We start from the raw sequence: 12460 nt of genomic DNA on the forward strand, positions 1-12460 counted from the left end.
CATGTCCCAGTGTGCAGCTCCCCATTTTGGAGAAGAGGGGTAGAACTGTAGAGGGTCCAGAGGACGTCTGCCAAGATGGAGTTAAGGGCCTAGTGCACATGTGCTTTGTGGACAGGCTGAGGGACCCGGGCTTCTTTGGCCTGGTGGTGAGGAGGCTCCGGGTGCTCTGGGAATAGCCTGAAACTGGTACAAGAGGGCACCCAGAGGGAGTCTGAACCAGCCCATGGCCTTGTCAAGGAACAGCCAGGGAGGATGGGGAGATGTCAGGAAGGGTGGTGAGATATTGCGGTGAAATTGAAAAGCGGATTGGGTGTCAACAGTCTTCAAAGGAAGAGGCGCAGGGGTGGGGCACGACAGGGCATCCTGTGCTGTAGATGGCTGAGGACAGTGGACAGGCTGAAAGCCCCCAACAGAGATGACCTCTTCATCACCATGACTATGGCTATTGTCTCTGCAACCAAGGTCTACCAGAAGACACCTTAACCTTATTCAGGATGACCTCATTACCTCCTTGCCCCAGCCAGGAGGGTCATGCCATAGTCTTGCACTTGGCATTGCACATCCCCACATCACACTGCCCCAGGAAGAGCCCTGAGCAATAACAGGATCTTCTTATGCAGAGGCTTCTTTTCAGGGCTTGTTCGTTTTGCTTAATGTAACACATCATTAATTACTCATCATCAGATTCACCTTTACTTCGCCTTTACCTACCTGTCATCACTCCCTCCAGTTTTCTGCTTTAACAAGCCCCTGGGGAGGCTTTGTTGGTAACGATCCTCAGTGGGACCCATTAACACTCCAAGAAACTCTGGAGTTTACATCTGACTTTGACTTCTTGAGAGGTTTCTTCAACTTCTTCTTAGTGTCTGAGGTTCATGGACTCGGCCCCAAAACCCACCAGAGGGGTCATTAAAATGTCTTGGGCTGGTCCTCTGCTGCTGCGCTGGGCCAGGCTCCTGGGATGGAGGGAGCTCATAGCAAGCAGGCAGTGCTGCAGAGAGACAGCTCTGCCCAGGAGCAGCTCCTCTGCAAAGCATGGCAGGGCTGAGGGCACTGCCCGCAGGCACCGAGAAGAGACGAGCAAGGCAGAGAGGTTGAAGGCAACTGGGAGTGCGAGGACTCTGAGAGCTCACTGGGGGAGAAATCTTCACAGCCCTTGACACAGTAAGTCTCTGGCTGCACGGCAATGCAGCTGCAGTTCCTGCAGGGATCTCGTAAAGCTGTCATAGCCCAAAACCTGTGGGATGTTGCTCTGGTGTAGAGGAGGAGGACATGCTCCAGATCAGGGATTCTCTGCTGCACCATCAGAGGGACAGGGCATGACGGCTGCCTTCTCCTGGGGAGGGCTGCATGGGTGTGAGTGCGGGTGTGCATCCAGGGGTGCCCAGGGCTGTCCTTCCAAGCAGGGTCCCTGCACCCCAGGCCACTGTGTGCTGGAGCAGGGACTCTTCCACCTGCCAGGGTCAGCACTCAGCCTGCTCGGGGAGCTCCCCACAGTGCTGTGGGGAGAAGCTGTGGGTGGAAGGAATGACCCCCGGCAGGGCAGGGCAGGGTTCTTCTCCTGTCGAGAGGGTGCTGCGTGGGTCAGGTTTGCTCACAGCTCCGGATCACCTCAACCCATTTCCTAGGGCACTTTTCCAGAAGCACCTCAAGGCAGGGGCTACCTGGGAGTGAAGGTGCTTTCCAGGGTCTTTACCTTCAGTTTCCTGCTGTGCTGGTGGTGGTGAAAATGGTGTAAGGTTTGCCCCAGAGTAGGAGACTTGTACAGCATTACAGTGCTTGATCTACAGCTCTTCAAAGAACCTTGTCAAGCCCCTTCACCCCCCTCAGCCTGCAGAACGCCCAAACATCACCTTTGTGTCCTCTTCAGTATAGATCTGATCTGCCCTGTAGGACCTGCCAACACGGAGATGCCCTGGGCAGTTCCCTGCTGCCAGGAGGTGTCTGCAGGGCAGAGCTGAGCACACAGCGGATGGGATGGGGTCTGTGAGCGCTGGCAGGGAGGAGAGGTGGGGACAGCTTCCAGCAGGGACAGCTGCTGCAGGCAGTTCCCTTCCCCAGAGCAATCCCTTGGTCTCCTCTCCTGCCCAGTAGAGCCTCTGCCATCAAGGGAGTGGGATCTCAGGCTGAGCCTGACCCTTCAGGAGGAGAAACTTCCAAGTGCCATCTCGGTGTCACCGTCCTCCCTCAGCAGAGGCATTGGGGCATTTCTCCACCTTCCCATCCTGCCCATGCTGCCTTTGCTCTTCCCTTCAGACTCTCTGGGGACAAGGGGGCTTCAGGGGCAGCTCACACCCCGACGCTGCAGGTACTGCCATGCAGCTGTGACCATGGGAGCAAAGCCTTTCAGCCCACCCTAACCTGTGGGTCTCTGGACAATGCAGTGTGGAGGGCTGAGGAGCGAGCTGGCTCTGCTCATGTCAATACAGTTTTAGGACATCCAAGATTTTCCTTTATGTTCTTGCGCAGGAATATGCTGAAGTGGATTACAGATGAGGTGAACAGTGACTTTCAGAAGCTGTCACCCCCTTTCCCAGGTCCCCCCTGCTGTGGAGCAGGGATAACTCCTTGGGAGCCCACAGGCAGAGCTCCACTCCTCACGGCACCCTTGGCCAGCATACACCAGAGCTCCAGGCAGCGAAAGGGAAGAAGTTTCTGAAAGAAAGGAGAGAGGCACTGTGTGTTTTCAGGGGTTGGGTTTTGAAGGGCACAAATGGGAAGCGATTTGCTCAGAGCTGTCCTAACTTGTGAGTGTGCTTTCCTCCTTTGGCAGTAAAGAAAGGGATTAGATGTCCAATGGCAGCTGCATCACCGAGTTCCTCCTCCTGGCATTTGCAGACACACGGGAGCTGCAGCTCTTGCACTTCTGGCTCTTCCTGGGCATCTACCTGGCTGCCCTCCTGGGCAATGGCCTCATCATCACCACCATAGCCTGCGACCACCACCTCCACACCCCCATGTACTTCTTCCTCCTCAATCTCTCTCTCCTCGACCTGGGCTGCATCTCCACCACTGTGCCCAAATCCATGGCCAATTCTCTGTTGGCCACCAGGGCCATCTCCTATGGGGGATGTGCTGCACAGGGCTTTATGTTTCTATTTTTTATATCATCAGAATATTTTCTTCTCACTGTCATGGCCTACGACCGCTACGTTGCCATCTGCAAACCCCTGCACTACGGGACCCTCCTGGGCAGCAGAGTTTGCATCCACATGGCAGCAGCTGCCTGGGGCAGTGGGTTTCTCTGTGCTCTGCTGCACACGGCCAATACCTTTTCACTACCACTCTGCCAAGGCAATGCTGTGGAGCAGTTCTTCTGTGAAATCCCCCAGATCCTCAAGCTCTCCTGCTCAGACTCAGACTACCTCAGGGCAGTTGGGCTTCTCATGTTCAATGCCTCTTTTAGTTTTGCATGTTTTGTTTTCATTGTGCTGTCCTATGTGCAGATCTTCAGGGTTGTGCTGAGGATCCCCTCTGAGCAGGGATGGCACAAAGCCTTTTCCACATGCCTCCCTCACCTGGTCGTGGTCTCTCTGTTTATCAGCACTGGCATGGTTGCCTACATGAAGCCCCCCTCCATCTCCTTCTCATTCCTGAATCTAGTGGTGTCATTTCTGTACTCGGTGGTGCCTCCAGCAGTGAACCCCCTCATCTACAGCATGAGGAACCAGGAGCTCAAGGATGCCTTGAGGAAACTATTTCCATATACTATATTTCAACATCAGTGATGTAGCTGTCTTTCTCCTATGACTCCCACCATAGTCACAGAAAATAGCTGCATGATCTCTTGTTCATAAGCTTTTTCCTTCCTTCCTTCCTTCCTTCCTTCCTTCCTTCCTTCCTTCCTTCCTTCCTTCCCTCCTTCCTTCCTTCCCTACTTCCTTCCTTCCTTCCTTCCCTACTTCCTTCCTTCCCTCCCTCCCTCCCTCCCTCCTTCCTTCCTTGTTAGACCTGTGGTAATATTATTCCTAATCTCGATTCTTAAGCATTTCAGTGTTCTGTTCTTGCCCAAAGACCTGATGTACATGAGAAGCCAGACTCCCTCTGTAATTTAAAAAAAAAGAAAGGCACCAGCAGAAAATCCAGTTTCTCAGCTCCTTTTCCTGATAAATTTTCTGGAGCTGAGTGTGAAGCTCCTCTGACTCTGCAGTCCCAGAATGGGCTTTAGCAAGCCGAAGGGCAAGGGATGTAATACTGGAACGTGATTCATGATGCCCTGTTGTACTGGCTTTGGATGGGATGGAGTTAAATTTCTTATGGAGCTATGTTTTGGATTTGTGATTAAAGCTGTGTTGATAACACACCGATGCTTTAGTTACTGCTGAGCAGGGCTTACAAAGCATCACGGCCTTTTCTGCTCCTCGGGCTGCCCTGCCAGCAAATAGGCACTGCGCATACCCCAACCGGCCAAAGGGTTAGTCCATACCACATGACGTCACGTTCAGCAATTCCAGCTGGGGGAAGGAGAAGGAAGTGGGGGATACTCGGATTTATAGCGTTTGTCTTCCCTGGAGCCCTGCTTTCCTGGACATGGCTGAACACCTGCCTGCCAATGGGAAGTAGTGAAGGAATTCCTTGTTTTGCTTTGCTTGCCTGCGCGGCTTTTGCTCTACCTATTAAACTGTCTTTATCTCAACCCACGAGCTTTCTCACTTTTACTCTTCTGATTCTCTCCCCCATCCCACCTGGGGGGAGTGAGCAAGTGGCTGTGTGGTGCTTAGTTGCCAGCTGGGCTTAAACCACGACAGACTCCAAGACCATTCTATTCTCCAGGCTGAACGAGCTGAACAAATGGACACTTCCATTGGAGAAAATCATCTTGCTGGAAATTACCTCCTCTGGAAGGGGTTCTCTGTGCTGTTGGCTATAGCGTGTTGTAAGGCTACCCTGGTCCGACTCAGTCATCCATTTCTCAGGCAAACAGCATAGTGACATGACAAGGTCCTTTTTTACCTTCCCATGCACTCTTCTCAAACATGAGATTTCTCTCCATGCTCTTCCTGAGTGCGAATGCAAGTGAATAAACCATGAATAGTCTTTTTTTTCTGCAAACGAAAAATGTTTGTCTGTGCATGATACACCCTTGTATTCCTAATACTTGAGCTATCCAACATTTCAGCCAGGAGATTTTATTCTGCTTCCACAGATTTACAGCACAAATAACCCCTTCTAGCAGAGAGTATCTCCAAGAGCATGGTTTTCTCCAATGGAAATGTCCATTTGTTTCAGAAAAGCATGGAGGGATGAGTCTAAGAAATCCGACTTTTAAAGACGTCCTCCAGTGGCTACAAAGGAAACAGAAATTACTCCATTACATCTATACATTGCAGATGTTCAAACCAAATTCTACCCAACATTTTACTAATCACAGTCATTCTGTCGTCTTTGAACTTTGAACTTACTTGCTTCATCATGCTAGCTCTGTGCTACCACTCTGCCAAGGCAATGCCCCGGAGCAGTTCTTTGGTGAAATCCCCCAGATCCTCAGGCTTTCCTGCTCAGACACATACCTCAGGGAAATTGGGTTTCTTGTGGTTAGTGCTTTTCCATTTTTGGGGTGTTTTGTTTTCATCATTGTCTCCTATGGGCAGATCTTCAGGGTGGTGCTGAGGATGTCCTCTGAGCAGGGAAGGCACAAAGCCTTTTCCACGTGCCTCCCTCCTGTGCTCATCGTCTCCATGTTTCTTAGCACTGACATGTTTGCCTACCTGAAGCCCCCCTCCATCACCTCCCCACTTCTCAATCTGGTTGTGTCATTTCTGTACTCAGTGGTGCCTCCAGCAGTGAACCCCCTCATCTACAGCATGAGGAACCAGGAGCTCAAGGACGGTATTAGGAAACTGATTCCATGAACTCCTATTTAGCAGCAAGAAACACCATCGTTCCCAAGGGGAAACTGGAGCTGCCTGGAGATCCCCCAGGCTCTCCGGGGGCAGAGGGTGCCCAAGGTGGGCAGTGAATGGAGCCCCACAAAGGGAGAGAGCAGCCAAGGTGGAGTCACCAAAGGTGAAGTGCTGACTTGGTGTGTCCACAGGGAAACAAGGACTCTGCAATGCCAGAAGAGACAGCGTGGACCCGGCAGCATGGGGAAGGGAGGCTGGAGAGTGATTAATGTCACCCTCATTCAGTGGAGGCCCACTCATCTCTGGTGCTGATGCAGAGGAAGGCTGTGGGTCACTCCAAATTGCTCTGTCAGGGCTTGAGACACTTGTACATGTCTTGGATGGCCCCGGCACCTCAAATGCCACCAGGACTTTTGCGTGAGTAACTACCTGCCCCCCTCCATCCCCACTGATTCGAGAAGGAGCTCAGGCCAGGACCTCGCAGGCAGGAACTTCTCTTGTGCACATCTGCACTGCAGATGTGCACAAGACCTCGCAGGCAGGAACTTCTCTTGTGCACATCTGCAACCATCCAGTCCGAGGGTTTCCAACCAGGCCTTGGATACCTGCACTGGCTCAGCGGGGTCACTGCCCTACAGAAGGGGAAATGGACCTCTTGCTGTCCCTGCCTAGGGACAGAAAGAGGGGTTAACAGAGGGGGACATCTCCATCTCTTTTAGACACTTGTTCTCTGTCAAATCATGCTCTTGGAATTCGATGCCCTCCACTCTTTGGAGAGAGAATTCAAGGACGCAGTGAGAAAAACGATTTCGTAGCCATGTATCATCTCTCATAACTTGCCCAGCCCTATGCAGTCATGACATTGCACATGGTACCTAAGGGCAGGTCTGCAATCTGCTTGGTTTTCCTTGTGGTTATGGTCTCTGTCACCCTTATGTTCCTACAGAAATGTTTGGATCCATCCCAGCTCTGCTAGTGGCTAAACCTGCTGTGTCTGGCCTTGAAGCATTTGGTAAATGTTGACAACATTATCAGAGCTGGCTCCCCAATACTATGTCTTTCAAAAGAGTCATATCACCACAGAGACCTTCAGTGCAGGTCCTGAAGACCAGGCTAGAAGTCAAAAGATCATGAAAGGACATTGTAATTCAACCGCACCCTGAAAGATCCTCTGGCTTTCGTCTGGTTCCCCACTGACCTGGAGGATGAGCTCAGCACCCCAGTGTGCTCTGTTGGGGACCCAGGTCTGGATCCAGGGCTCAGGTGTCAGTGCCGAGTGCAAAGAGAGTTGGAGAGTTGTCCCGCGGTTGCCTGCCTTGGGCTGCCACACATGCTATAGGCTGATGGCCAACACTCCTTCTTTCTGGAGGTGCATGGGGAGAGCTCAGGGGATGTGAAGGGACAGCGTGTGCCCAGGGGTGAGTAGGAAGCTTCACAAAATGAGAGACCACCCAAGGCATAGTCATAAAAAGGGAAAACACTAAATCCAAGTGTGCAAAGGTAATTGAGGACTCTGCAATCCCAGGGGAGGCCACAGGGACCCAGCAGGCACAGGGAGGGATGCTGGAGAGTGATTCATGCACCTTCAGTAAAGAAACTTTGGCCTGGATCTGGTGTAGCACGCAAACACCTCTCATGCTTGTGGATTAAAGAAGAAAGAGAAATCCATTTCTGCACATGCAAGTCCAGGGCTGGCTGCTCTATGGCTGGGGCAGCAGGAGCTGATGGAGGAGTCCCAGGATCACGGCTTTTGTGCTGTCCTGGGGAGCAAGGCTGGCAGCGGGAATGGAGGGAAGGCAAAGGATATCTTGTTTAGGATTTTCCAGGATACAAGGAGCCTGTGTACATTGGCCTCCACTTCTTCATGCCATTGTTGGCCTCCTGTCTTGGGGCTGATGGGAGGGCTGATACCCGCCTCCCTGATGCCCCTCCTCCCCATCTTCCTGGGACTGCTGTTCCCTTCAAAGGAGCTCAGGCTTTGGTGGGAGATCGCAGAGCTCTGTAACTCCCTGTGGTGGGTACTGGGGAGAGGTGGGAGTGGGGCTGACCTTGTCTGAAAAATGGAGCTGAGCATCGCGCTCTTCAGTGTGACCGGGCAGTGTGTGGGCTAAAAGCATTGCACTCACAGTGAAGAGCCAGGACTTGCTGGAGAGAAACCAGGTGTGGAAGGTGCAGAAGAGAAGCTCGGTCTGATCCCTTGCTCCCTGGACACGCGGGGAAGCTGCTGGGGGACACTTGTGCCAGGGCAGCCCCTCACATCACTCGTTTCCAGTGCTGGCTGCTCAGTCCGGCTGTGGGGCGGTCCATGGCCAGCTCCATCCTCCAGCACATCTCCATATCCTGACTAAGGAACAAAGGCCAGCCCAGCATGGCTCCTCTTCTGGACCAGAGCCCAAGAGGTCCTGGAAGATGGCTGTCTCCTGGGCCCGTGTGGGACGCAGCTGGGCTGTGCAGGGACTGGGTGCTCAGGTCCCACACTTTCTGCTGGGAGGCTTGGGAAACTGGGAAGCCTCAGGCAGAGCTTGTCAGTGAAAGCTGAGGGGAAAAAGGTGCTGAATACCTCAAATCATTCCATGTCCTTGCTTACAAGGTCCCCTGCCCCACTCAGCAACAGCTACATATCTTCCTTAGCTGGTACCAATAGCTTTTGGTATTGCTTTCCTCAGAGAAGCTGTTCTGGTTACCCAGCCCTTGCTGGTTCCAGCTCCAGCTGAGCTCTAACTCAAGTTGCCCTAACTCTACCCCTGCATGCACAGACACAGTCTCGGTGTTCCCCCTGGGCAGCCTGTCCCTCTTTCACTGCCTGTGCACATCCACCCAGCAGCCTGAGCTTGGCTGCTCCTGACAGGGCAGAGGTGGAGGATCACCAGGAGCAGCTCCTGAGGGAGCTCCCAGGGTAAAGCTGTGCCCAGCCCTGGGCAAACTCTGCCCTGAGCACAGGGAAGGCAGGGGCAGGCTGGAAGAAGAGCAAGATGCTCTGTAAAAGCCCAAGGGAAAACGTTGCCAGACCCTGGGCTTGAGGCAGGGACCTTTAGCTCTTCCCTCTAACACTCTCCCAGCTGAGCTTCTTCCGCTCTGCCCCAGGAGCCCTAGTCCCCATGCCACCTGTGCAAGGGCACAGAAAGATACAGAAGACGTGTGCTCCTCAGGGAGGTTCCTGGGAACAAGCTGTGCCCAGCCCCAAGAGAGGGGAGCTGGCTTCTCCCTGCCCAGGCAGTGCCAAGGGCCCATCTCCTGCCACCCCACCTCAGCCTGCTGCTGAAAGGTTTCATCACAGCCCCCGAGGCAGCTGGGGCTGTCTGGGGCTCCTGGGCACTCTGTGGCAGAAGGACAGGACATGGGCACTGCATCAGCGGTGCTGGCAGTGGAGTGACAAAGTCTGCCCTGGGTGGCACAGCTGGGGCACTGCATGACTGATGCCTCCATGACCGGTTGGGATCCAGGTTTGTGGTGAACGCCAGATCGATGTTAGGAGTTCCAGGAGTCTCGTGGGCTTCCAGGTCAAATGTGATCAGAGCAAAGACAAGATAGAGGCAACTGCAAAGGCTGAGGGTGGAGAAAGAAGCGTGGGGCTGATGAAAGACCTCTCTCCTTCCCCGTAGGGAAGAGAGGTCTCAGGGGATGCAGAGTCTGTGCTGGTGCCATGGCTCTCTTGCTTGGCTCCTGCAGGAGCAAGACTGTTTTGGTCAATGGGAGGAGATGACAGGCAGGGTGGAAGAAGACTTGAATACCTGCACGAATAGGGATGGCACAACCTCTCTTGGCAACTGACCTCATGGGGAAAACATTTCTTCTTATCCCCTGGTGCCTTCTTTGCTCCAGGCTGAACAAGCTTTGCTCCCTCACTCTTGCCTTAGATGGCAAGTGCTCCAGCCTGCCCCCAACCCAACCATCTCATAGCCCTCCGCTGAGCTTGCTCCAGCTGATCTATGTCTTGCATGTCCCAGGACAGACCTTTGCGGTGCTTCACTTACTCCTGGCCCCGAGGCAGAGTGTTACCTGTTCAGGATGATCCTCTGTCCTCTTTCAGCAGATGGGGATCAAGACACAGAGATTAGTATGTGTCAAGTTCTCTCCTTGATCATTGTGCAATGCTGGGATTTCTTCTCCTCTTTGAACAAATTATGAAGAATGTCAATGTATTTCATAAGAGGAGAGAGTCAGACATGAAACTGAGAAGAAAATTACCTTGTCCAAAAGGCTGGAACTTCCAGGAAGCTTCCAGTTTTAAGGAAATACTTCAGGAATGGCCACCAGCTCAATCATGAGGCACAGTTAGTGTCTGCTGCACTGGCTGAGCTTTGCTGGAGCTCCTTTTGGGCGTACGTGGCCATCTGCAAACCCCTGCACTACGGGACCCTCCTGGGCAGCAGAGCTTGTGTCCACATGGCAGCAGCTGCCTGGGGCAGTGGGTTTCTCTATGCTGTGCTGCACACAGCCAATACATTTTCTCTACCGCTCTGCCAAGGCAATGCCCTGGACCAGTTCTTCTGTGAACTTCCCCAGATCCTCAAGCTCTGCTGCTCAGAATCCTACCTCAGGGAAGTTGGGCTTCTTATATTAAGTTCTTTTTTAGTTTTTGGCTGTTTTGTTTTCATGGTGCTGTCCTATGTGCAGATCTTCAGGGTGGTGCTGAGGATCCCCTCTGAGCAGGGACGTAACAAAGCCTTTTCCACCTGCCTCCCTCACCTGGTTGTGGTCTCCCTGTTTATCAGCACTTCATTTTTTGCCTACCTGAAGCCCCCCTCCATCTCCTCCCCATCCCTCGACCTGGTGCTGGCAGTTCTGTACTCGGTGGTGCCTCCAGCAGTGAACCCCCTCATCTACAGCATGAGGAACAAGGAAATCATAGAAGCCCTGCAGAAACTGTTTGAATACGCTCGACTTCAGATTAATAAGGTGCCCGTTATCCCACTAGGGCTCCCACTGTATCTTAGGAAAAGCCAGGACTAACTTTTCTTCATATGTGTCTTTATTTTTACTTTGTGGTTGTTTTTTTTTATTTTATTTTGCATTTGATTTTTGTTTTGTACCTGTGATGTTATTATTCTTGGCCTTCTACTTGTTTTTTCTTGACCTAAATACTGAATGTACATGTGGATCCAGGCTCTCTCTTTCGATAAACTCAATAAAGAAAGCAGTAGAAAATTATTTGCCTCAATTCCTATCTCCCGCATCTCCTCTGGAGCTGGGGGAGCAGCCCCAGCATGCAGGAGGATTTCAGGAGGCAAATGCCCAGCTGCCCCATGGAGGAGCAATCCCCGTGGCCAATGGGGCTGCCCCTTGCTGCCTCGGTGGGCACTCCCCCTCTGCTGCCTTTGAGTCGGGGCTGCTGCTTCCCTGGAGCCATGGCCATGGACAGCAGCAGAACACGGCCTTTTCAGTGCTGGTCTCTCCTCACTTCCACACTGTCGTGCTGTGTCCTTGCCTTTGTGTCACCCCTAAGATCTTGTGTAATTTGTGACAGTCCTGTTGTCTCTACAGGGCCATCCCTGTGGCTGAAGGCACGGGTGGGCCATGGGAACCATTGTGTCAGAGCTGGCCTCTCTACTAGCACCACCATAACCAAAAAGGCTCCTGAGGACAGGGCCAGAAGGCTGGGCACCCCTTCCAAATCTGGTGTCAGGAATAGACCCAAGAAGCTGCTCTCTCAAAAGGACTTTGGCTCTTCTGGGGTTCTTGATGGATTCTGAGGGACAAGCTCAGAGTGCCAGGGGGAACTGTTTGTGACCAAGGGCTGGATGAAGACCTCCCTTCTTGGTTGCACATGTCAACTCAGACAGCAACGGGTCTTTGACTTATCTGCCAGGCACTGTCCCACCTGCAGTGGGGCTGATAGCAGATGCCATCCTGGAGAGGAATCGGGAGCTGCCAGGCGGAGTCAGGGCATCTCCAGGGACAGTGTGTGAGTCTGGGTGGGCAGTGAGTGGCACCTCATAGAACGAGTGACAATCCAAGGAGGAGTCTTGCAGAGGAAATGTGAACCTGAGGAGACCATAGGTTGACAAGGGCTCTGCAATGCCAGGAGAGGCTGTGAGGAGCCAGCAGACAAAGGGACGTACGACTAGGCAGTGGTTCTTCACACTCTGATGGAAAGCCTGTGGGCTGGATCTAGTGCAGCCCTCCCCTGCCCCTAGTGCCATTGGGGACACCCCATTGTCCTACCAAGCAGGAACCTCACGAAATCCCACAAGGACAAGTGCCAGTTTCTGCCCCTGCAGGGGACTCAGCCTGGCGATGGCACAGGCTGGGGGCTGCCTGGCTGGGGACCAGCTCTGGGGGAAGGGTCTCGGTGGGCAGGGAGCTGGACAGGAGGCAGCCACGTGCCCTGGCAGCAAGGGAGGCCAGCAGGGCCCTGGGCTGTGTGACCAGGAGCATGGCCAGAAGATGGAGGGGAGGGACTCCCCTCCTCTGTTTGGCACTTGTGAGACCACATCCAGACCACTGTGTCCGGTTTTGGGAACCCCAGGACTGCAAAGGGGCCGGCAAGCTGGAGTGGGTTTAGTGAAGGGCCCCGAAGATGGTCCGGGGGTGGGATCATTTTCCCTGTGAGGAAAGGCTGATGATGCTGGCCTTGTTCAGCCTGGAGAAGGGATGGCTGAGGAGCACCTCACAGC

The 12460-nt window shown here is 53.2% G+C and overlaps 1 protein-coding gene across 1 annotated transcript; it reads left to right on the forward strand.

The window, feature by feature from the left end:
* Window positions 1-2789: 2789 nt before the first annotated feature.
* On the forward strand, window positions 2790-3728 carry LOC132320250 (olfactory receptor 14A16-like). The gene has a single exon (XM_059832522.1). The coding sequence runs from the start codon at window positions 2790-2792 to the stop codon at window positions 3726-3728; it is 939 nt and encodes a 312-aa protein (XP_059688505.1).
* The last annotated feature ends 8732 nt before the right edge of the window (window positions 3729-12460 follow it).

Source organism: Gavia stellata, chromosome 34, assembly GCF_030936135.1.
Source record: "Gavia stellata isolate bGavSte3 chromosome 34, bGavSte3.hap2, whole genome shotgun sequence".
NCBI classification, from domain to species: Eukaryota; Metazoa; Chordata; class Aves; order Gaviiformes; family Gaviidae; genus Gavia; species Gavia stellata.

Coding starts and splice junctions, on each gene's coding strand:
- LOC132320250 (XM_059832522.1), top strand. CDS start 2,790: ATGTCCAATGGCAGCTGCATCACCGAGTTCCTCCTCCTGGCATTTGCA.